Consider the following 22,920-nt stretch of genomic DNA (forward strand, 5'->3'; position numbering starts at 1 on the left):
CATGAGGATACACTGTTGCCTTTCTCCCATCGACAAAATAAGTGTCAATCAAGAATTTTTGGTTTTATCAAATGAGTCTTAAGTTTGAAGTTTGAAGTTTAATATATTCGTAAATACATAGCAGTTAAAAAACTGAATTGCGTATTTACTCACATAATACAGATAGTAAAATTAAACTAATCTAGATATTTTGGATATATCAACGAAGTTGAAATGGTAAATTGGCCACCGTAACAATTACAAAAGCTGACGTTTCGAGCGTTAGCCCTTCGTCGGAGCGAATAGAAGAATTGTGGGTTGTGTGTGCTTTCAAAGGCAGAAAATGCAGCTACGTTATTGGTGGGAAGATGGCAACGAGAAAAACACGAATAAATTAGTGGAATGAAAAGCGTTCGTTGATCCTTGTGGGATTTAGACTGCCGGTTTGAAAGATGAGCTTTTGTTCAAGAGTTTTACGGCTTTCCGTGCTACCTAAATGTAAGGAAAGACCGCAGATTGCCATATGTTGCTTAGAATGATTAGGTGAATTAAAGCGTCTAGCGACTGGTCTCGATGTGTCCTTGTCACTCTTTTCCACGTCTCGAAGGTGTTCTCGGAATCGGTCACCTAGTCTTCTGCCCTTTTCGCCGATGTATATCTTTTTGCAATAAGTGCAAGTTATGCAATAGATTACATTGGCGGAGGTACACGTGAAGTGATCGGTGATCTTAATGGATCGTTTAGGTCCCGATATTTTATCAGTGTTGTGAATGAAAGGACACGTTTTGCATCGTGCACGAGCGCATTTAAAAGTGCCTGGTTGGTCATTAGTCTGAAAAGAACTTCTGACCAAAAAATCGCCTATATTTTTGTCGCGCTTGAATGAAATGAGCGGAGGCTGCGAAAAGATAGTGCTTGTCTCTGGATCGTTTTGAAGTAATTTAAAGTTTTTTAAGAATCATGGATTTAACTGAGTGGTTGTGAGGGTGAAACGTGAGAGTGAATGGAATGCGGTCGAAATCTTCCTTATGCGACGTTTGTAGTGCTGAATGTCGATCAATAAGTTGGGCGCGGTGGTAAGTAGTTAAGTTAGATATTAACTACTTAGTTATTAAAAAGCGTTCAATCGGCTAAAAAAGGAAAGCTAAAATGAATTCGCTTTAAGACATGAGGAAATAATAAAACTATTCTTAAAACGACTGGTTTTGAAGCGTTGTACATTAAAAGGTCGCGCACGCCTTAACAAGTAGGTAGTTTCATGTGCTGCTGGTATTAACTTTTGAGGACGGTGATTGTTGTCATTTACAATTTTGTCGAAAAGTGACTCATATATTTCGTCGTGATGGATGGCTAATTCTTTAAATTTAATAGTGTCCAGGGCCTCACGATAGCTATGACCAGGACAGATAATGGACATTGCTCTCTTCTGTACGTGTTCTAATTCTCTCATTAAATATTTAGGCAAACTATAGTGAAAAACCGGTACTGCATAGTTCATGATTGATCTAATACAACTAAAATGAAAGAGCCCTAGATCAGTACGAGCAACCTTGACTCTCTTAAGTTGAATCAAGAAATATAATCTCTTAGAGGCTTTTTTAACAATTTCATTAATATGGGTATTCCAGGTCAAATTACTGGAGATATTAAGACCCAAAAGCTTTACATTTTCTACCACTTCTAAAGCATCGCCATTGATGAGAATGGGCTCAAATTCTTGCTGGAACTTTGAAAAGGATGTTCGCATCTCTTTACACTTTTCATTGTTTAGTTGGACTCTATTTTCTAGGGACCACTGTATTACTCTATCTGTATGACGCTGTGCGTTACTAAGCTCCCCTTTTGCAACCGTCTCGGAGAAGGTGGTGTCATTTACATATTTCCATAAGTAAGCATTTTCGACTACTAGATCGTTTATCATAATTAAGAAAAACCAAGGCCCTAGTTTGGTTCCTTGGGGGACGCCCGATGGTACTGATCCCCACTCAGATACACATCCCTCACTAAGTTTGATTCTTTGATATCTCTCTGACAAGAAGTCGATAACCCAATCAATTACGCTATTTGGCACGTTTAACTTACATAATTTCTTTATAAGGATGCTATGGTGAATTAAATCAAAGGCCTTACGATAATCGAACAAAATAGTTCGTATAGTAGCACCATTCCCGTCGGTGCCCTCAGACCAAACATGAAGCATGTCCAGTAAAGCGAAGGTGGTGGAAGACCTTGGTACTGCGCCATACTGATTCAAATCGAGATTATCAAGAACGGCAAGCATGTGGTAATCGCTTACCACGAACTCCTCTGCCACCTTCGAGATACATGGAGTGGGTGAGATGGGTCTAAGATCTTTCTTTAGGATTTGCACGGGTTTTTTCTTAGGAAGCGGGGTTACATCAGCCAATTTCCACGAAAGAAATTGTCGATGAAGTGAATTTGCCACCGTTAAGAGAGAGTTCGCCTTTCGCCAGAGTGACCAACGCTTGAAACGTAAGCTTTAAAATCTTTTAGCGGTGGCCAATTTACTTTATCACCATAGCAGATAAAATCAAATTATGTTGTAGTAGCCTACACCAGCGCAGCACCACAGTTTCATAAGAAACTTACCCCCTTTAAGCGTCAATCACTTTTATTTTCAAAGACGTAGGAGAGATAGTTTTGTCCTTCACAGCCCTCGTCTACAACATGTCGTATATGATGTGTGTGTGTGTGTGTGTGTGTGAGAATCGAGTGAAACTTGGAGCTTTTAGAAGTGAATAGAAGCGGACAGATAGGGGTTGTCCACAAGGATCGGCCCTTGGCCCATTGTTATGGAACATCTTTCAAAACGATCTGACATACTTAATTACTTCGTATCTCTCTATATATGCGGATGACCATGAAATGTATGAAACAGCGGAGGACCCGAAAACGGCGAACACCAATCTTATGAGGAATGCCAATAGGGCCTCCGAATGGTACGCTAGCAATCTGCTAAAACGGGAAACCTGAGCAAATATCAAACTATGACTTTAAAGCATAACAGGACAGAAAGTAACACTCCATTACACTTTCAAGGAAACACCATCGAATCTTCTGACTGTCTTAAGTTGCTAGGAGTCACCATAGATGAACAGTTGAATTTTACCACTCGCATTAATGAAATATGTAAGAAGGCGAGTCAAAGGGTAGGCTAAATTAACTCTGTATCAATCAGCTATATAGCCTTACTTAACCTATTGCCACCTGACTTGGCATTTCTGTAGTGCTACCGACAAAAGAAAGCTCGAACGGGTCCGAGAAAGAGCACTACGCGCAGTTTTCCTAGAAAAGCAATCAAGCTACCAAGCGTTGCTGGATAAAAGTGATCTAACGACGCTTCAGAACAGAAGACTGCAAGATATCGCTGTCCTTACGTATAGGGTGAAACACAAACTATGCGCCATCAAAATATGCGAGCAATTTCACACGCATTGCTCACCCTACAACTTAAGGACGGCAGAGTTCGCCATTCCCAGATTTAGGACCAATAAATATGGTAAACATTCGCTCACCTACCTGGGACCAAAGTTGTGGAATAAGCTACCAAGCGAAATCAGAACTCTACCATCATTATTTAATTTTAAAAATCGTATTCGTAAATTTGATTTAGTTGTAATGGTAGAAGACGACAACTGTTACAACTGCATCCTTTGTAATTCTTAATCTTTTTAAATAAGTTATCCCATTAGTTGTTAGTTAATAGGTTTTTAACTATATTATGTTGTTAGGCCTTTTTTAATAGTTTCATTAGAAAATAGTTGATAGGTTATTAATTGTGTCCCCAATTAGTAGAGGGGTTCTTAACCCCATCAGCTAGATATTACAAGACACATCAGAAAAGTTTATGTAGGTATGTATGTATGTATGTATGTATGTGTGTGTTTGTGTGTGTTTGTGTGTGTTGTATGACGCCTACAAACAACAGCCACGAAAAGAGATAAAGCGGGAAGCCAATCTCTCAGAAAGGCTCGGACCTCTTGTCGGTCATCCTGTTGTCTTTTGTCGGAAAGCAAACCATATAACCCGGTTGCACAGGATCAAAACTTCATTATTTTACCTTGTTATGCTCGGCAAAGTCCAAAGTATACTACTCACCACATTTCCCCAGAATTTGGTAATGGGCGCCCGATAAAAATCGAACAGCTTCCGTCCTAAACTGGGATCTACCATGGGGCTCTCAGACGCATCCATCCATCTCTTTTTAACACCGAGAGAGTCCGTGCTTTCTGTACGGCTGGAAGGCGAGAATGATCTATGTAACGGAAATTACAAGAATCATCATACATGTAAGATTGATGGACAGGGTTCTTTTATTTCTGTGGCCGTACCACTAAACCTGGTTTAAAGGGAATTTGTCTCAAAACTCAATTACCAACTGTATCTCTAGACTTGCCCGCGTATATCGAACTTGTGGCAACCACTTGTATGGTAAAGGTCATTAGATTTTCAAGGTGAACGAAACATAACAATGAATGAGAGAAAACTACCTTTGTGTGAATAAAACCATTGCACGGTGGGAGACGAAGTTACCCGCGCGTGAAATAAAATGACACTAGACACAACGCGACAAAATGTCAAATAATCGGCTAAAAACTGGCTTGCTACCAGCTAAGTGAACGCCTTTAGTGCAAACAAATATCAGCAAAGACTAAACGACGTCAATAATTAAAACACCACGCTTGAATCCCTATAATAAAAAGCCGGGTAAGCAGACGTTAAGGTGAAAGAACCTTATCACAGACGACTGAAATACAAAATGAGTCGTCAAAGCGTTTTGTCCTTCACCGTCGCAGCCGTGTTTATACTCGCGGCTACGAACGCTAAGGAAGTTTCAGTAGTCTGGTCCCGAGAGGGCCGTTACTTTTCCAGCGGAAACAAAGCGCTGATTCTTAATGCGGGAGATAAGCTTGCAATCATCTGCCCAAATAATCAAGTCTCGAATGAACGAATGCCTCACGATATTATGTTCGAGAATGTGTGACGAGTTGGTTCAATAGGATATGACTTGTGTGACGCGTCACTGGACGGTAAGCTTCTACTCAAATGTAAAGATCCTGAGCAAATCAAGAGGGCTGTTTTACATGAACTCTACGCTCAACCCGGAAGAACATATTATCTTATTTCGACCTCAGACGGACATTTCTCTTCCCTTGACAACAAAAAAGGAGGGCATTGTCAGACGCAAAATTTGAAATTGACTGTGTACGTTCAGTGAATTCTTGCGGGATGAAAGTGAACACAGCTCTAGACCTTAGTTAACATTCATGTCATTGTGAGTAGCGGATTGCTACCGATCATCTTCTTAATTTACAATGCGCTAATGAAGATCATGGGAACATGGACAAAGTTGCGTGTAGAAAATATGGAAGCGTTACCCAATTATCATCAAGGTTTTATTGTGTCTTGATAAGGACCTGTTGATTTCTGCAAAGAATCCGTAATATGGCGCGATTCATTCTCGATTACAGATAAAACGGTACAAGCGACATCATTTACAGATTTACTGCCTTAGAATGAAAGCATTCGCAAGTAGCTGGTTTGTGTGATGGAATTCATAACATTAGCAAGCTCAAAATAAGAAAAAAAGTAATGATAATCGTAATAATAATGATAAAATAAAATGACTAAGTGTCTACTCCCTTAATGGGGATTTTCACGGCTAATATAAATAGACTAGAAAAAAACATTGTAAATAAACAGTGTTTAAAATCCCAACTGTGTTCACCTGAGATGAACTTGTGAATCTGTTTTGGAGAAGCGTGCTGCGGTGTCTTCGTTAGATTTTTCTTCATTCCCAGCCTCCTCTTCGCCCCTCTCGGTTTGCCCTTCGTGTTCTTCGAATGTGACTGGCATTTGACACAATTCTTTCTTACTTTTAAAGTCCAAGAATGCAATCGCAGGTGGAATCAGGACGCCTACAACGGTCTGTAAGCAAAACCACAATTTCATTTTCAGCATACCAACACATCAAGACTTAAAATCTATCAACTTGAACGACAGACAACCGTTTTTTAATACATTCTTTACAAAGCTAGCACAGTGAGACCCTGCAATGAGCCTTTCTTCTGTGATTGGTCCAAAAAACTCGCGCCAATTTTACCATTGACCTGATCGCAATTGGACGGTGACTCGCGTTTTTCAATCGTACACATGGAGTAAAATTTAATAAATAGTATGTCTCTGGTTGAACAGTTAGAGAACCATGCTAATAACTCTGGCTTTATTTCAGTCGTTAAAGAAGGAGGGCACGGCACACCGACTTTTACCTTGACTGAACACCATTCACTCATTTTCATGGCTCCCATCCAGATCTCGGTCAATAAAGTTTGGCAACATGGGTGAGCAACGAACTCCTCGTGTCCTGTAGCAACAGCAAGTGACAGACAGCACTGGTCTCCCCAGTTATCCAAGTTGTAAGTTAACAACTGCTGTGCCACGTCTTCATTTGTGCGATAACACTCATCGAGTAAACCCAAAGCAATACCAAGAAACTCACTGTAGAAGAATGGTACAATTAACCATGTGATTATGAATGCGAGATTTCTAACGTAAGATAGCTGATGAGGATGAAATCTAAATCAACTATAAAACAAGCATGCATGGAAATCGAATGCGAGTACCCTAATTTTTATGCAATAGCAACGTACTAGTCGTTGAGAACTTAAGAACAAGACAGGTTTATGTTTGTAATGAGTAAATCGTACTAACAGGTCACGCTATCTGCTTCTCACTTTACCTACTATCCATCACTGAACAGTTACGTGTTTACTGCTTTCTCCTTCAAAATAACCACTTGGCGAATGTAGTTTTTTAGGCCCGCTTCACGAAATCATTACTTGCGGAATATCGCTAAGCAAAAAATTACGAAGTTTGGCTTTCTTTTTCAAATCTCTAAAGACGGCACGTCCGCACAAAAACCCATCACATCACTAAGAACACAAGATTAAGTCTTTATTCTTGTAGTGTTTATAAAGGAAGATATCGTAATGCAAGTACGAATCGAAAAAATTGGTTTGGGTCGAGTTAAGTCATTAGAACTCATTAGAATAATCCATGGAGGTTTCAGTCTCTTAAAGTCATAGTTCAGCATGTATCATTGATGGTTGCTTAAAAGCATTTACACATACCGTGAATGAGTCTCGAGTTCCTCTATAATATCTGCCTTCAGTTCTTCTTTCGCCATCTCCTCTGCGAGAGCCTTGAATAGTTTTCCTGCCACAAGGGCCTTAGCAAGGTTCTCATCACCTCGTTCCCACAGAAATAATGCCATTTTGTGGAGATTAGAGAGCACTGCCCATATCAAGAGCTCGTTGTAAGGTAACTTGAACCCTGCGCCGAAATAGCTATCATCTGCAGTTGACATAAACATTTTCATATTCGCCATTCCTATACCCTACAAAATAAGACAATTATGAGTATAAGTTCAAGGCGTGGAAAAACACTCCAACCCAGGCGTTTGTCCAACATCAAGCGTTAGTGATAAAGATGTGTGTAGGCTGAAGGAAGTTTACTAAGTTTGTCTACTTTCCAACTCATAGTCAGTACAAAGCTTATCTGATCAAGCGTCAAACACGAATACACTACAGCGGGTGACCTTATGAGGGCCAGCGGAAATAGATTGCAATCAGCGCGCTGGCTTCGGAATCCGTTTTAACAGGTTTACAGGCATACTTGTTGAATTTACATAATGACACCAATTTAGAGTTTTCTCGACTTCGAAAAAGTCTTCATCAACCTTTGGTAGTTAAAAAAATTACGCGTTTTGAGAATCGATGCGATGAACTAAATTGAAATTCTATAGTTTGTAGTTTAAATACATCTACCTTCTTGATCGATCCATACTCTTTGTGATGGTGAACAAAGCTGATTCCCAACAGCCGTTCGGTGACACTTGCTAAGTCTACCAATTTGAAGGATTTAAGGGCCTTCAGTAAAATAAAGAGCAGGTTACTTTCGGATTGCAAAACTCATTAAAGAGTTAATTGTGTAGCAGGTTGTTAATCCGAAATTGTCAGAATAGATATTATTCTTTAATTTTTGAAAACTGTCCAATTGAGGATTAATTTGGATAGTTTCAAACTATCCAAGTTAATCCTTGATCGGACAGTTTTAAAAAATTAGAGAATAATAACTTGATTGAGCAATGCCCGATTACAACTGACTAACTTTATAATGAATAATTAAGAGGACTACATGCTTGTCCAATTTGGAAATAAGTGGATTAAAAGAATTCCTCTGAAAGCCAAACTGGACGAGGCCGTAGGCCGAGTCCAATTTTGGCTGTCCTCAGGATTCTTTTCATCCAATTATTTTCAAATTGAACAGCATGTAGTCCTATTTCATGTACTTATGAGAATGTTTGAGCACAAAAGCGTGAAAAAATTTTAAGGCACACTGTGATACCTTTCTCCCTCCAAAGAGTCGATAAAGCGTGAAGCTCTTTGTCGCCCTCTGTTAAAAAAAAAAAGGTTACAAATTTTGATTACCGATCAAACAAAGGTATTTTGAGCTAAACCTAGACTGCGAGGCAGAAACAAATCATTCCTTAAAACGTCCAAAGTTCAACAATTATGATGCAAGAAGCAAAGATAAACATACTACTCTATACAGTTCCTCCAGACGGCGAGCTGTGAGGAATGACGACATACTGACACCATTTTCCAACAGGAGATCAACGAACTCAACACGATCCTTCACCAAAGCCTCAAACATGGCGCTCTCCAACACTGAAATCTGACGAGATAAAAAAAACGCAAAATTGTTACTGACTTGCAAATTTTAAAGATGGCCACAATAAAAAAAAAAAAAAAAAAAAAAAAAAAACAAGGAATGCCACAGGCAATGTCAATTTGTAAATTCAACACTAGGGGTTTTTAATAAAGTTACTATAAAGGTGTAACATAACTCTGAAGCTCAAAACGCTGTGACAAACTTTGGTTTACCAACGAGCTTATGAGAAACAGAAGGGTGGGGGGGTGGGGGCGAGGAGAGAGAGCATCGTCAAAGTCGAACTCTCAAAGTGCTCAAAGTACCCTGACAGAGGGCTAAAAAGGTTAAAAAGGCTTAAAGAAGATGCAGCAGAGAGTTTCTTCAAACCTCCCATTTACGATCCTCCTTAAAGATTTCGCACTTGGCGATGTCAGCTCGATTCCATATCAAAGCTAGACTCAGCTGATGGGATGGAGAAGCACTGTGACCTTGAAAGTAAATATGATGGGTTAGACTTGCCAAGTTTATCTGTGGAAGAGGCTTTTATTCACGACTACACATTCAGAAGATAAGAGCAGGCTAAGGGGGTGCCAGTTCAATCATAGTTCGTTTACTGAACTTAGTATGCAACCTAAATTAGTAACAGGTCTGTTTGTTGGTAGACGAATTAAACGTACATCAGCCCTCCTAGGCCAGATTCACCATAAACATTCGACTCTTTACTTTGATCATCTTTGAGGGAATTTTGCCAACAGATGAGAATATATTCATTTGGTGGTAAGTTCAGAGATGCTGGCTTTAGATCCAAACGATAGCCATCCCTCAACTGATAATTTCCTTGTTCTCATTGCATTGTTTTCACAGTAAACATCAAATAGAGGAAAATTCAAGCATGGATCCGTAAATACTGACAAATTACCATTTAAAAGTGCTTTTAAAATTGCCCGGTCAATATCCATCCCGTCTTCGTTCACACTGAAAATTGTGATCTGAAAAAAGAAGGCGTTAACAAATAAAAAATGAGGTGATCAGGAACTGAACTGTTGCGAGTAAGAAGACCACAGCAACTAGAGAAATAAGAATCCCAGGCTGGCGCTGTGCTAAGCATTAGAGTTCTAGTCGCGATTTTACTTTTCACCCTTGAGGATCAGCGATCTTATGTCAAAATTGAGAAATTTCAAGAAACATTACGCAAAGTCTGTGGTATGATATGACCTCTGCAAATAAGAGGGGGGGGGGGGGGAAGAAAATAAGAAAAAAAAGACATACATATCTCTTGTTTCCCACGCATCTCAGAACAGTTTCGTAGATCTTCAGACATTCTTCCTCATCACATTCAGGGAAAGCTTTTTCTATTTTGACGAACAGTTGGTGATGTTCCACAACATCTACCATTTCCTGAAGGTCTCCATCGCTGTGAAAAACGTCAACATTACTAACTCTATACTGCATTTAGTTGGTAGAAGAACAGATTAAGTGGGATAAAAGACATGCAGTCGTTAACAGCAACATTTCAAGTGTTTCTCCCTCTTTCGTTAGATTTATTCGTATGAGTGGTCCTGCAGATTTTTCCCTTTTTGCAAACGTTTCAACTAATGCTACTTGTTTGACTGTGGGAAGCATATGTGAACGTGTACTTATCACCCAACACGTCTCCTGTAAAACTCTCCCAAACGAAAACGCCTCGAAGGAAACGTCTCTTTTTTGAACATTATGTCATCCTCCACTGGAGTAATTGAAAATCCACGATAGTCGTATAAATTGTATTACTATAGAGAAATCAATCGAGTATTGTAAGCTATCCAGATAAGATTGGTTTTGCTTTACACCACTCTTCGACTGGCGCAATGCACATGAGATCTATCAGATGCGAACCCAATTGCAACTTGGTCAGTAACAATTTTTGCACGCTTGAATTGAGCAAGATAACTTACCTACTTATCTTCATGCAAGATCTGTCTCTGTTCTGACTAGAGTTTGCGATTACTTTGTTACTAGCTTTGCAGCTCTCAATGGAAAACAGTTTTGGCTGTTGTTTCGTTGGGTAACTTAAAAGATAACATTCTTTTAAACTGTTTGTTCTGCGGTGTTCGTTTGTTCCATGTAGGTCATAGTGAACCTAAACATTCACTCACCAGCTACTCTGAGAAATAAAGCGATGTGCATAGGCCAAAATGTCTGCTGCTCGGCCACTACCTTCTGCAACAACTACTGGTACAGCAGGACTCCTTCCTACAGATTCTAGGACTGTGCGAATGGTGTTTGGGCCTCCTTCTAATACCAGGAGTACCACAGGTACACCATGCGTTCGCTCTGTTGACAGAAAGAAATTTCAGAAGTAAACAGTCTGAGTGGAACTATTCACAAAAATGACGCCGCTGGAGGTTACAGGATTTCCCATGCGCGAGTGTCGTTTAGGTATCCTGGGGCCCGTTTCTCGAAAGTCCAGGTAACCTAACGGGCCCGAAGCCATGTTTTAAAATTAAATTGAAAGGAAAGGAAAGCAGGTTCTGGCACCCAAATTAGTCCTTTTTGTTTCTTTTGCTCATAGTTTTATTGTATCATTTTCAAAACTTTTGAAATCCCCATCTTGAATGAAAACAGAACAGCTTTGCAGGCCCGTTAAGTTACCGAGAAACGGGCCCCAAGTTCGATAAGTTTTCTCTTTCCTATTGCTCAATGATCAGATTTGTGAAACAAGTTCTCCAGCCCATACTGACCATATCGCGGGTTTTTCAGCAGAAAAAGAAGAAACGTAAGGCTCTAGGATCAGAGTTTTGAGCAAACGAGGAAAGATAGAATCCATTTGCGATCGCCCAAAATCACGTCTTACACACACAATAGAATTGGTACAAGGATTAACGAACACCAAAACGCTTGTACATCAAAAAATATTGTAGGATAATTCGTTTTTTACCACATGATTTCTCCATCTGTTTTCGTGAGATACAGTTCTCAAGACTTGCGCGAAAGGAAATCTCTCCTCCAAATTTATTGATCGTGCCATCATCAACTAGAATGAAGTGGGTGTGGTTGTTATCCAGGCATGCGCCATGTGACAGCATACTGGATGTCATCTGATAAGAAACCACATCCTGAAAAGAGATTTTTTAAGATCGTTGAACAATGAGCTCCTTTAAAGTGTAGTCAAGTGAGCCTCGAAGTAAGGAAATTTTGAGGTTCCTCTTTCACAAGTAGAGGACAACGAGGAAATCTTAGACCTCTCTCTCTGAGAAAACTTTTATCACTGCTTAAGTAGTATTCGTTATTGCAAAGATTGCTCTAATATTCACTTTCGATATTGCTGGTCCCAACCAGATCGATTCAAGGCTCGTCTGGATCTACTTTCCTAAAAATAAATTTAACATACTTTTTTGTTCGAGCTCAAGAAAGTTATTTTTACGTACTCTCCGGCCAAATCATCATTTACATTATCACAGTTATTATTATTATTATTATTATTATTATCATTATTATTCTTCGGCAATCTAACAGTTTTTTAGAAACACTTTTCTGGCAATTTGAGTTTGCTTAGCGATACACTGGGGATACAGAAAAGTCGTTAAAAAGCTTCCACGAAAATGGCTCGAAATATTCTTGGATATCGTTTCAGTGAATTGTTAGCTAAGAATTCATACTTGATTACCGACGAGAGTTTTTCTGTGATCCACAATTCCCCAGGTCGCTATGCCAATCAAATGAACTTGCTGGGTATTGTCCTTCAGTTGAGCACCACGTGACATAACTGTGTGACCTCGCACAGCCTCCCCTACGTGACGCATTACACCTGTGTTGGTGCCACCAGTTATGATCCAGGCTCCTGTGGTTTGTGCAGCCTGCGAACACAAGGCAAAAACTACTAATTGAAGTGATAGTAAAACAATGGAAAACACCTAAATATTGTTTTGTTTTCCCAGCATTCTCGGTCTCGTCACCACTATAATATTCCGCGATTCAATTCATAGTTTTTTCCTGTCATCGGTTTCAAAGGCTTGAATGTTTAACAAAAGCAACAAAGAAAACTCAGACGAATTTAATCGCTGTTTGATCTGACAACGTTTGGGAGTCGACCTCACACTTTCTAAGTCACGAACTCAGATTACAGAACACTTTGTAGACCTTGAGAGTTTTAGGGATCTTTTTCGTTTGCTGCAGATAGAGACTGTAAAAAAAACATCTCTCTTGTCTAAACGAATGAATTCTCAATGTACCTTAAGAAGGCCCTGCCTCAGCACTTGTTTCAGTCTCGGATGAAGCACAAAGTTCTTTGCGCCCCCAGTCACTGATATAAGTAATTTGGGAAGGTCCAGCTTCCATTCCTTACAGAGCAGGCGCAGAGCCATTTCAGGGTCCGTGTCCTGAGATACACGGATATACTGGTCAAAAAATAAGAAAAAAAGAGATTTATAAATTTACCAACTTGCTTATGCATTATGTTTTTAGCCTTGCTAATTCAACTGAACGCCGGACACTTGATAGATATGTACCTAATATATGCGCCTAGCTCGTAATTGAGAACCTTAGAGCTTATCTTTTCCAGCGTTTTTTCCGCTTTCTTTAAGAAAATAAGGAGGATAACATGCTCGCCAGAAGTACCGTGAAATCCCTCAAAAGTGTGGAAGGAGAAAAACACGTCACTTGACTCCTTCTTGCCTCCCGCTGCACGCTGCGCGCGCTGCTGCCCGTTGCCCGATGCCAACCACCCACTGCCCGCTCCACGCCACACGCTTACACACCTTTGCAGCTCAGTTGGCTCCCGCTCCCGCTGCACACTGCGCACGCTGCTGCCCGTTGCCCGATGCCAACCACCCACTGCCGGCTCCACGCCACACGCTTACACATGTTTGCAGCTCAGTTGATAGCGTATCCAACTGCAACGTCGTAACTGGCTTAGAGTTCTAATCTTCCCAAGGAAATCATAATTTGTCTTTGTCTCAGTTATTTGTGCATATTGTTGTTCACAAGCATTTCGAAGTGGAAAAATTGGAGTCAGAATGAGGCTTTCAACCACTGCTAAAATGAAAAGCTTTTAGAAAATTCAAGCTTTTACTGGTCAACGGCATCACTAGGGTCGAAGCAAATGGTTAACATCTTTATCTACTCTTTAGAAAAAAAGGAAGTACTAGTAAAGAAATGATCCTCACCCGCGGGCAACAATTCAAGAAATTGCAGAAAAGAAGCCTGAGTTTTTCGGGCTTCGACAAGTTTTAAATCCTGCAATTTCTTTAATCAGGGCTCCCGCGAAAATCATTAATTCACTTGAAAATAGTTCACAGGTCGAAATATAATTTACTTTACGTAAGTGTGAAAGAAAAGACGACGTTTGAAAGATCATCTGTTTTCTGACCTTGGCTCGGCTGACTTGCCCAGCCCCTTGAAATTCCAGTTCTCCATATGCATTGGTTGGTTTGGTGAAAGAATGTTTAGACACTTGCCACATGTCTCCTGCTTTTCCAGTTGACAACAATGCTTCACCGTTATGGTGCTGCTTCAAGCGCCCACAACAGCATCTGAATCAAAACGGAAGTAGCGTGTTAAATAAAAAGGAAACATTCTGGCGTTATGACTAGCCCGCTCAGGTTCAGGCTTGGAGCTTTGCGGTTCATTCCTGTGTTCTTCCTCAACAGATGCACTACACAGTACAGGCTCTTTCTATCCCATTAAACTCTTTGCCGCATCATGCTACAGGTACCAAGACAGGAGGCGAACCATTAAACTTGAGGGTAGAATTCAAATTAGAAGAAGAGTGGGACGGTTTCAAATCTACTTTGGTTTTATCCTATGTTATAGGGGTATCGGAGGTTCTTCGTTACAGCCCAAAACAACAAGGTGCTCGCTTGGGTCACCTTCGGTGCGACCTAAAGATCGCATCGAGTTAGCAAAACGGGACGGGGCTGTTCAGTGAAGGGAGAGCGATGAATGAGAGAATTCAAGTACATTGCTTGCATTCAGAACCCAGCGGTTACAGAGCACGTCAACGAAAAAGGGCACGTTCCAGTTTGGAACCAGGTTAAGTTTATTGACCATGACCCTCACTGGTACAGACTACTATTCCATGATGAGCAGATAATGGACGAGAGTAAACAGACCGGCCCTATCTGGATTAATTTGGGATCGGATAATTTCTTCCTGCAGCACTGCTTTCGTTTTCAAAAGTATCAACGTTCACAGTATTCCAAAAAACTAAAATTCAAGCGAAGACACTGCCGGTCCCAAATGTATGGTAGAGTGCACACACGAGGGTCCATGTGATTGTAACAAAAAGTGATCACATGGATGTAGGAGCTGTTTTGATAGTTTCGTTTTCTGCTCTGTAAGACAGAGTAACAAGCCCGCACAGGCAGTATCGAGTTCTTCAGTTGACCCCGTAAACCCTAACATCAATGTATAAGTTGTCCATACTGTTCTCTTTACTTACAGAGAGGATTTGGCTAAATATTGAGAGCTTCTAGAGTTTTCGATCAGTTTCTTTATTTTCATGACCTAATGTTTGATTCAGAGATGATATATATCGTCAAGATAATGAGAGAATATTGACCGGCAATAGAGCATTTTGATTGGTTGATTTTAGTTATTGGCCCTCTGACTGCCCGAGTCGTGTAATAAAAGTAATTATTGAACTTACACATTTTGACTATGACTTGACGTTACATACGAAACGTCAAGTCACAATCAAAATGTGAAAATAATTATTATTACTCTTGAGACTCTCTTGAGGGTTAATGGGTTAATTAACCCTCACCTCGCCGTTCTTGGTGTCTCTTAACGTGCCGCCTTTCGTTGCTGTAAGTCTTGTTTGCGACATTAATTAGCTCAAAAATTCGAAACTGATTTGAGAATCGCTCAGTCAGTCTATTTTTATTTTTGTTGCATTTAACCTCTGCTTACCTATGATCATTTTGAATGGATGGAATAAACCAACGGCAGGTTCTTTTTCTAAATGTCCGGTAAATCCATGATGCCTTACCTTCCTGTGTTTTCGTCGGCTACAAAACATGGTAACGTAATATTAATTGACTGGCCACACACATACACAAATAACAATATCCTGTTTCCACTGAATCAAATGTACTGTCAACTTGAGCTCATTTGAGAAAATTGTCACTCAACGTGTCCACTTCTGGAAGAAGTTTGCAAACAGATTTAAAAATTTCGTCACCATCGGTTGAAATTATTTTTACACATCCACCTACCTCCTTTCCGTCGATGTTTTCATTTTCCTCGTCCGACCTGATAAGGTTACTCGTGCTTAAATTTACTTCATTCATCTCCGATGACGGTGATGTCAAATGTGGTGATTTCGGCTAATGATTGATATTAATGAAACGAGCAATATTAAAAGGCGTAAGGTGCTCGCGTGAATTAAGGAATGGGGCAGAATTAAAAAAGGCTAAAAATTAGGAAAAAATTGGAAAAATAATATTTAAGCATTCGCTGATCTTTCTTTTATAAAAAGCTTACTAATCCATGGAGAAAGAAAACGTTTCTGTGGGTCACGTGACGCAACCGTTCTTCAGTGCTTTAATTTGGCGCCATTTGTCTCCGTTCTCTTTGGTTCAAGTTTACACCACTTTTTACGGCATCAGATCACGGTTAAAGCATCCAGGAATGGCCTTCTATGTTCTGTGTTTTTTAGCTTAATCGGGGAATCCGAAAAAATGCCGTTGGCAAGTGTGAAATTGTCATTCTTTTTTCGATGAACGGCAATTTACTCAATTATTGGTGTCTCATGAGGCCATTTGAGATGGAATCTAAAATCCCCGATTGATAGCTAGTTTCTTACAATAGCCTTCTGGTTTTAGAATAGAAAAGCCGTCGTCTGAACGATGGTAAAGTGGTGTATCCAACGTTTTTAATACTTAACTAGCAGCTCGATGTGTCCGCCATATTTGAAAGCGCGGCCTAGACTTCGGAAAACTAGAACCGAGAGAATGTTCTTGCTGCTATAGCAACAAAGCCTTTCCAAGATGGCGGACAAGATTGCAGTGGAAGGGTCATAAAGTTTGTAAGTTGTTTTTCTCGCTTCTTTTGTGTCATTAAGGAGGAACTTTGCTGAATGAAAACATTAAATTTATTTATATGCAAAACTGGTATTTTTCATCTCTATATACTTAAATTTGAGACGTAGTAAAGAAGTAAAGATAACAAGATTTCGACGCTCTGAACGGACAACTTTCGTAATATATAAAAGAAATCTTAACTGTCTCTCGGAGTTTTGCGCGCACTTCTGACTCCTAAAACCTTAATTGCTAGTAGAATAATAGGATATCATGTTCCTGTTCTAAATTATCTTTCGAGTTTTGGCGCAATGTTCAGATAACTTGAGTTTTTTGTGGAGTAAACATACGCTTCGATCTTGCTGAATTGGTTTCAACGAAACACCTTCAGAATTACCGTTTTACTTTGTCTGAAGGAATTTAAAGGCTTTTCAGCTGAAAATTCAACGTCTTTTGCCACACGAAGGATTTGAAGAGTCGCTAACTTGAAGGAAGAACATCGCGGCTTTTATAGCGGGATTTTTTTAACTGTGGCTTCGCGCGTGTAGCTGCAAGGAACAGTGTTAATGGTGAGAATGGGAAGGTTATTTACGACAAGGGCACTCGTCTACAGAGGTTCTTGAGTACATTTTCTGAAAACAAAGAAGCTTTTGCTGTTTCTCAGAACACATTCGACAAAAGGCTGCACGTACTTCTTAAAAACTTTAAAAAATGGCGCGGTGAAAGCAAGTCAAAATACTTACATCACTTCAGTTAATTTACATGGAAATCGCTGTCAGCTCTTATGAAGGGATTACATTCTATCTCGAACTGCCGGGAATGCCAAGTGAATCATCTGCTTTTTCAGACACAATTCCCTCTGAAAACTAATCGACTAAAAGGAGCTGACTCAGTAGCTACATCCACAAAAGAGGCAGGGAATTTGACAAAAACAACCAAGGCTGTAAAACCTTCAAAGAAGGCCATTCGGGATACTGCAAAGAGCATCTATTTGAACATTAATGAGCCATTCAAGAATCTCTACAATATCAACCTTGCTGATGCCTTAACAAAGGTACCTGAAATTGGACTAACACATGCAAAAACTAAAGTGAAAAAACAAAAGGAAAGAAGAGAAACTGCTAGGCGATTCAAAAACAGTGTTGAAGAACAGTGGTCGAAAGTTGACTGTGACACCATGCTTGGAACGAGACAGTCATTTAAACAGAGAGAGTTACAAAGAAAATCTCTTTATTTTGAGTCCCATGAAGAGGTAGTCTCCCTCGCAGCCGTCTTTTTTGGATGTCACGTAACGCTCCCCTAAAAGAACGGCTGCTGACAACCGAACTACATTCCTCTCTCCGAATTGGCCAATCACAGCTCGGGTTCCATTTTCAGGAACCTTTTTGCACCAGACTCACTTTTTGACACTCGTCCAATCAGATATCGTTTTCTACCGTGATCCTCATGTGGAAATTACAAGACAAATGGCGGTGCTTGAAGGAGCTTTTCGCAAAGCGTCGTCAAAGTTCAAAATTTTCGAGCTTAAAGCTCACCAGAAGCTTGCAATTAAAAAAGTTTTAGTCGAGAAAGAAGATGTTTTTGTTAAGTTGCCTACAGGATCCGGGAAATCGTTAATATATCAAGCACTCCCGCTCGTGTTTGACCATGTTACCGATGAAAGTGGTCATATTATTTCTCTTTTGTTTTCTTTTATTTCGCTTTGTTTCTTTTCTTTTTTTAATTTTTTGCTTGATTTAGTTTTCTTTTTGTGAGTTAATCGATTCCCTTTTTATTTTTTCATTCAAAATTTTTAGAAGTAGTAAAGAATCCAGAAGCGTTAAAAACGAAATGCGTCATAGTTAATTCAATTGGCAGGTGCTGAGAGGAAAAACATCCGACATGGTCTTTTTAATAGATACGTTTACTAGCGCACTTTGAGTGTCAGTCCCTTGACAAAAAAGGAACCACCACAAAATTGCAAGATATCTCCTAAATATCTACATATTTTTAATCGTTTCTCTATTTTTACCGGCGCTGCTTTTTTTTTTTCTTTCAATAAATTTTTTACGAGGAAATGCTTCCGTGAAACATTTGAACGGGCCAAAATGATGTAACTCTGACGATCACTTAGACCTAGATTAATGCTAATTCATGAAGCATCAGTTACAAATAGGGCATACAGAGCCAAAGTACTTGGTAAAGTTTTGCCATACAGCGAAGGTTATACCATCACTATCATCATCTAAAGTTTATCGTAGCCATCCCTAGACCGGAATGCCTCTCATGTTATCAGAATAATTTTTAAAAGAATCATCGAAAAACGAAAAGACGGAGCACAACAATGGAACAGAAAAACTCTGAACAGAAATAAAATGGATGATGATCACCATCAAAGATTAATTATTCACAGCACATCATCAACAATTTATCAACTGTATCATACAGAGATGAATCATGTTTTAGTCATCCGAACTATACCAGAATAAGAAAAAGAAAATGATGATACCTTTCTCAATTTGTCTCTCTGGCAATAAATCGATCTTTCACAAGCAAATTGGGGAGTCGCGAAAAATAAAACTTCGTTCCTTGATGATAAGAAAAACTAAAAGGGAGAAGATGACGAGTATTTTGCATAAAAACAATTTATTTGTAATTCAATTACCATTTCCCATTAAATTTTTCAGTTAATTTACTTCGAAGCAAGCCAATAAGAAGAAAAGAACATCGTGGGCCTGCAACCATCTGGTTTAGCATCAATTGAGTCTCAACTAAAAGCAGTTTATTTAAACAGTTTTTCCCTTTCAAACAGTTTTGAGTTAATTGAAAATTATTTTCAACTTGCTGTTATAGCTTATTGTTAACCTACTTTGTGTTTTGATCATTATCTTTGGTTGACACCGCTTATCTTAAGATATCCTTATTTCCTAATTAAAATGCGCAAACTGAAATCTACTGTTGATCTTCATTTGCAATAATATTGCCACAAAGAAAACATCTGTTTCGACGTCGATACAACTCGGACTAGTCTTCCTCGCAGCCGTTTTTTTTGGATGTCACGCAACGCTCCCCCAAAAGAACGGCTGCTGACAACTGAACTACATTCCTTTTTCCGAATTGGCCAATCACAGCTCGGGTTCCATTTTAAGGAACCTTTTCGCGCCAGACTCACCTTTTGACACTCGTCCAATCAGATATCGTTTTCTATCGCGATCCTCATGTGGAAATTACAAGACAAATGGCGGTGCTTGAAGGAGCTTTGCGCAAAGCGTCGTCAAAGTTCAAAATTTTCGAGCTTAAAGCTCACCAGAAGCTTGCAATTAAAAAAGTTTTAGTCGAGAAAGAAGATGTTTTTGTTAAGTTGCCTACAGGATCCGGGAAATCGTTAATAGGGAGTTTAAGCAAATCAAGCACTCCCGCTCGTGTTTGACCATGTTACCGATGAAAGTGGTCATATTATTGTTATTGTGGTTGCGTTGTACCAACGTGCGGAAACACTCGATAATTCGGGCCGATTTCCTGTACCGGTGATAAGAAGCCACGAACATAACTAATCGGGTTCGCTCCAGCTAGCAGCGGACTGGCAAATGAAGAAGTACAAGTAGTGTAGGAGGCGTTGGCCGACCTAAATTGCAGTGTTCTCGAAGCTTCGCCCGGTTTGTTGACGGCAAGCACGCGCTTTTTTCCTCCTGATCTCCATCTGCAGGTCGAAGCAAGCGTTTAGCCCTTGCCCTAGATTGAAAGGCGTCTTGTATTTCCTTTTGATTATTGATGTAATTTACTGTTTCTTATATATTCTGACTTTTATAATCTGTAGTAACCTCTTGAAATAGTGCGAATAAAGAGTTTCAGTTCAGTTTTTAGCTTCTACTTTCTCAGTTGCTCGCTGAAACTTTAACAACCGCTCAAACAATCAAGCGTTTGTGTCGTTGGCGTAGCAGTTGACGTCTATGTTAAGCGTAGATTCTATAATTTAAACGAAATTGTGAGAAGTTTTCCCAAAAATATATACTCTATCTTTACCAGGGCACAACGATGAACATGTGAAACATTTCGAGCTCTCAACGACAAATTTCTCTGTGTTTCTCCCAATATCCACATTTTCGCGTGAAACCTTACGTCATTCAGATTTTCTGGTATGTGATTGGTCTGTTCAATAGACCGCGACCAAACCGCAAGGACAATGAGAAAGGAATGTAGTTCGGTTGTCAGTAGCCGTTCTTTTGGGGGAGCATTGCGTGACATCCAAAAAAAACGGCTGCGAGGGAGACTAATGAAGAGGCTAAAAGTCGGACTACGAAGAGGAAAGCACTCGAGGAGGCAGGCCTTCGAAAGGTAAAGCGTCACTCTCCAAATCCCAGTTCCCTTGACTTTGACAAAGATGGTCTCCTACAGGAAGTAAATGCAATGAAAGAGGGTGATAAGGTGAGAATAAACTAAATAAAGATACTTAAAACAGTTGGAATAAGAAAATTTTGTTTGAATCATGATAGCAAATAACTTCACTGCATACATGTATGCATGCTATCAATAAACTAACTCTCCCCTCTCTGGCCAAATGACCAGAATTACTTTCATTCCCCATCACTTTACTTTTCAAATGAAAAAATAAATAATAAAATTATAATGAAAACAAAAGGTTTCATATTTGCATCTTCAATGTTTAGTTCACAAACATTTGTTTGTTTTAATTCTGTTTTTAAGTAGTGATTGAAATATTACTTCCCCTTATTTACAGATCAATTTCTCTGCACTGGCTAAGAAATATGGAGTATCCAAGAAGACAACAGTAGGAAACATGGTGGTGAAAGAATTTCTTAGCAAAAATGGCAAGAATTTGGAAATCTTCAAGCCCTTCAGAAAAAATAACCCACTTCCAAGAAGGCAGCTCAACAAAGCCTTTGGAGGGGAGATCACAACACCAGTGCCTCGCACAGGTGCAGCCATAAGAGAAACTCTAAGAAAAAACATTGCAAATGGGGAATACCGCTTGGGTGAGATTATAGCTCCAAAAACCTACCAAAAGCTAACACTGGATTCCAATGGTACTCTCAAGAAAGAATGTTTCATAGTTAGTGGCAGAAAAATACCTCTACTAGAAATCAGGAAAAATCTTTTAGCAGAGCATGAGGAAATGGGTTTGGTGAGAGACCACTCAGACGCTCATTATGAGGCTATGACGTACGAAGAGCTGGAAACTCGCTTGCAGGAGATTGGAGAGTTAAAAGAGAAGCCTGGTGGTGAGACAACAAGGGAGGAACTGGTCAACTCGCTAAAACACTGGGAGCGAACTCGACACCTGATGATCTGGTCAGACCACTCAAGTGTTATGAATTATGGCCATATCCTCTTGACGGTATGTGCAATTTATGATCCAGCATTTTATTACACATCTCAAGAGCTTGAGGGACAGGATGTCCAAGAAATGGTGGAAAAGCCACAAATTTACCTTATGGCAAGGTGTAGGGACACCATCGAAGATCAGCTATTATACAGTGACACCCGCCTGGAGGACATCCAACAGCTCACTACAAAGATCACCTCTTCCCACAATGTATTCATCAATGAAATCTGTCGCATGTTCCATGGTGACCATCTATCACGACAAGTTGAGAGTGGGGAGCAGTTGGGTGGAAAATTTGGCTGCTCTGGTTGCACTATGTCATCAACACAGTACTCTGACCACATAGCATCACTAAGAGCCCCACAAATCACCTTAGAAGAGCCAAGGAAGAAAGTCATTGCAGGTCCAGCAGGCAAAGAAAGGAGGAATGGAGGCGTGCAACCTTTCCAACAAATGAGTAAGGATGACATGATCAGAGAGTGCAAAGTCCAAAACCTCCCAACAGGTGGTTTGCTAAAACCAGCCTTGCAGAGCCAGTTGAGGGAGGAGCTTAAGGGCATTCAGCGAGTCCCTGCACTGTTTTCCTGATCAAAGTGCTTCAATGAAAGACCTTAACTTAACCCAATATGAAGTTGTGCCAGTAGAACCCCTCCATGATCTCAAGGAGCACATAAATAACATCTTGAAGGAACTTCCCAAAACACATGTCTAAAACATTGTGCCCTTATCAAAAACAATATGCACTAAAAATATTTACCAGATGAGGGTAGTTTTTACCCGAATTGACCAATCAGAGTGCTTTGTTTGTTTCAGTTTCCCACCAGGTAAAGTTTACCCTAGTGGGGTAAACTTACCATTAGCAATTCGCTCGTTAGAGCCCTTCTATGG

General features: G+C 39.9%; 2 protein-coding genes across 5 annotated transcripts in view; one reads left to right on the forward strand and one right to left on the reverse strand.

Annotated features, from left to right (window-relative positions):
• LOC111324020 (transient receptor potential cation channel subfamily M member-like 2) overlaps positions 1–22,920 on the reverse strand; it is a 43,687-nt gene that overhangs the window by 10,612 nt on the left and 10,155 nt on the right. For all 4 annotated transcript variants that reach the window (XR_015999653.1, XM_088755954.1, XM_088755956.1 and 1 more), the window contains 18 exons: positions 19,198–21,077; positions 15,906–16,016; positions 15,601–15,698; positions 14,060–14,222; positions 12,924–13,088; positions 12,351–12,548; positions 11,630–11,807; positions 10,848–11,025; positions 9,982–10,126; positions 9,632–9,701; positions 9,100–9,200; positions 8,602–8,736; positions 8,407–8,454; positions 7,827–7,928; positions 7,131–7,396; positions 6,270–6,498; positions 5,729–5,928; positions 4,099–4,255 (listed from right to left, as the gene is read on the reverse strand). Coding sequence is in view for 3 of the 4 variants with exons in the window: in XM_088755954.1 (XP_088612080.1) it covers positions 4,099–4,255; positions 5,729–5,928; positions 6,270–6,498; positions 7,131–7,396; positions 7,827–7,928; positions 8,407–8,454; positions 8,602–8,736; positions 9,100–9,200; positions 9,632–9,701; positions 9,982–10,126; positions 10,848–11,025; positions 11,630–11,807; positions 12,351–12,548; positions 12,924–13,088; positions 14,060–14,222; positions 15,601–15,698; positions 15,906–15,980 (2,508 nt within the window). In the remaining variant the exon portion in view is untranslated. The remainder of the gene's footprint in view (positions 1–4,098; positions 4,256–5,728; positions 5,929–6,269; positions 6,499–7,130; positions 7,397–7,826; positions 7,929–8,406; positions 8,455–8,601; positions 8,737–9,099; positions 9,201–9,631; positions 9,702–9,981; positions 10,127–10,847; positions 11,026–11,629; positions 11,808–12,350; positions 12,549–12,923; positions 13,089–14,059; positions 14,223–15,600; positions 15,699–15,905; positions 16,017–19,197; positions 21,078–22,920) is intronic.
• LOC148732716 (uncharacterized) lies at positions 21,051–22,775 on the forward strand. The gene is made up of 2 exons (XM_088755971.1): positions 21,051–21,113; positions 21,427–22,775. The coding sequence occupies exons 1-2, from the start codon at positions 21,096–21,098 to the stop codon at positions 22,618–22,620; spliced, it is 1,212 nt and encodes a 403-aa protein (XP_088612097.1). The 5' UTR covers positions 21,051–21,095; the 3' UTR covers positions 22,621–22,775.

This window comes from Stylophora pistillata, chromosome 4 (assembly GCF_964205215.1).
Source record: "Stylophora pistillata chromosome 4, jaStyPist1.2, whole genome shotgun sequence".
Taxonomy (NCBI): Eukaryota; Metazoa; Cnidaria; class Anthozoa; order Scleractinia; family Pocilloporidae; genus Stylophora; species Stylophora pistillata.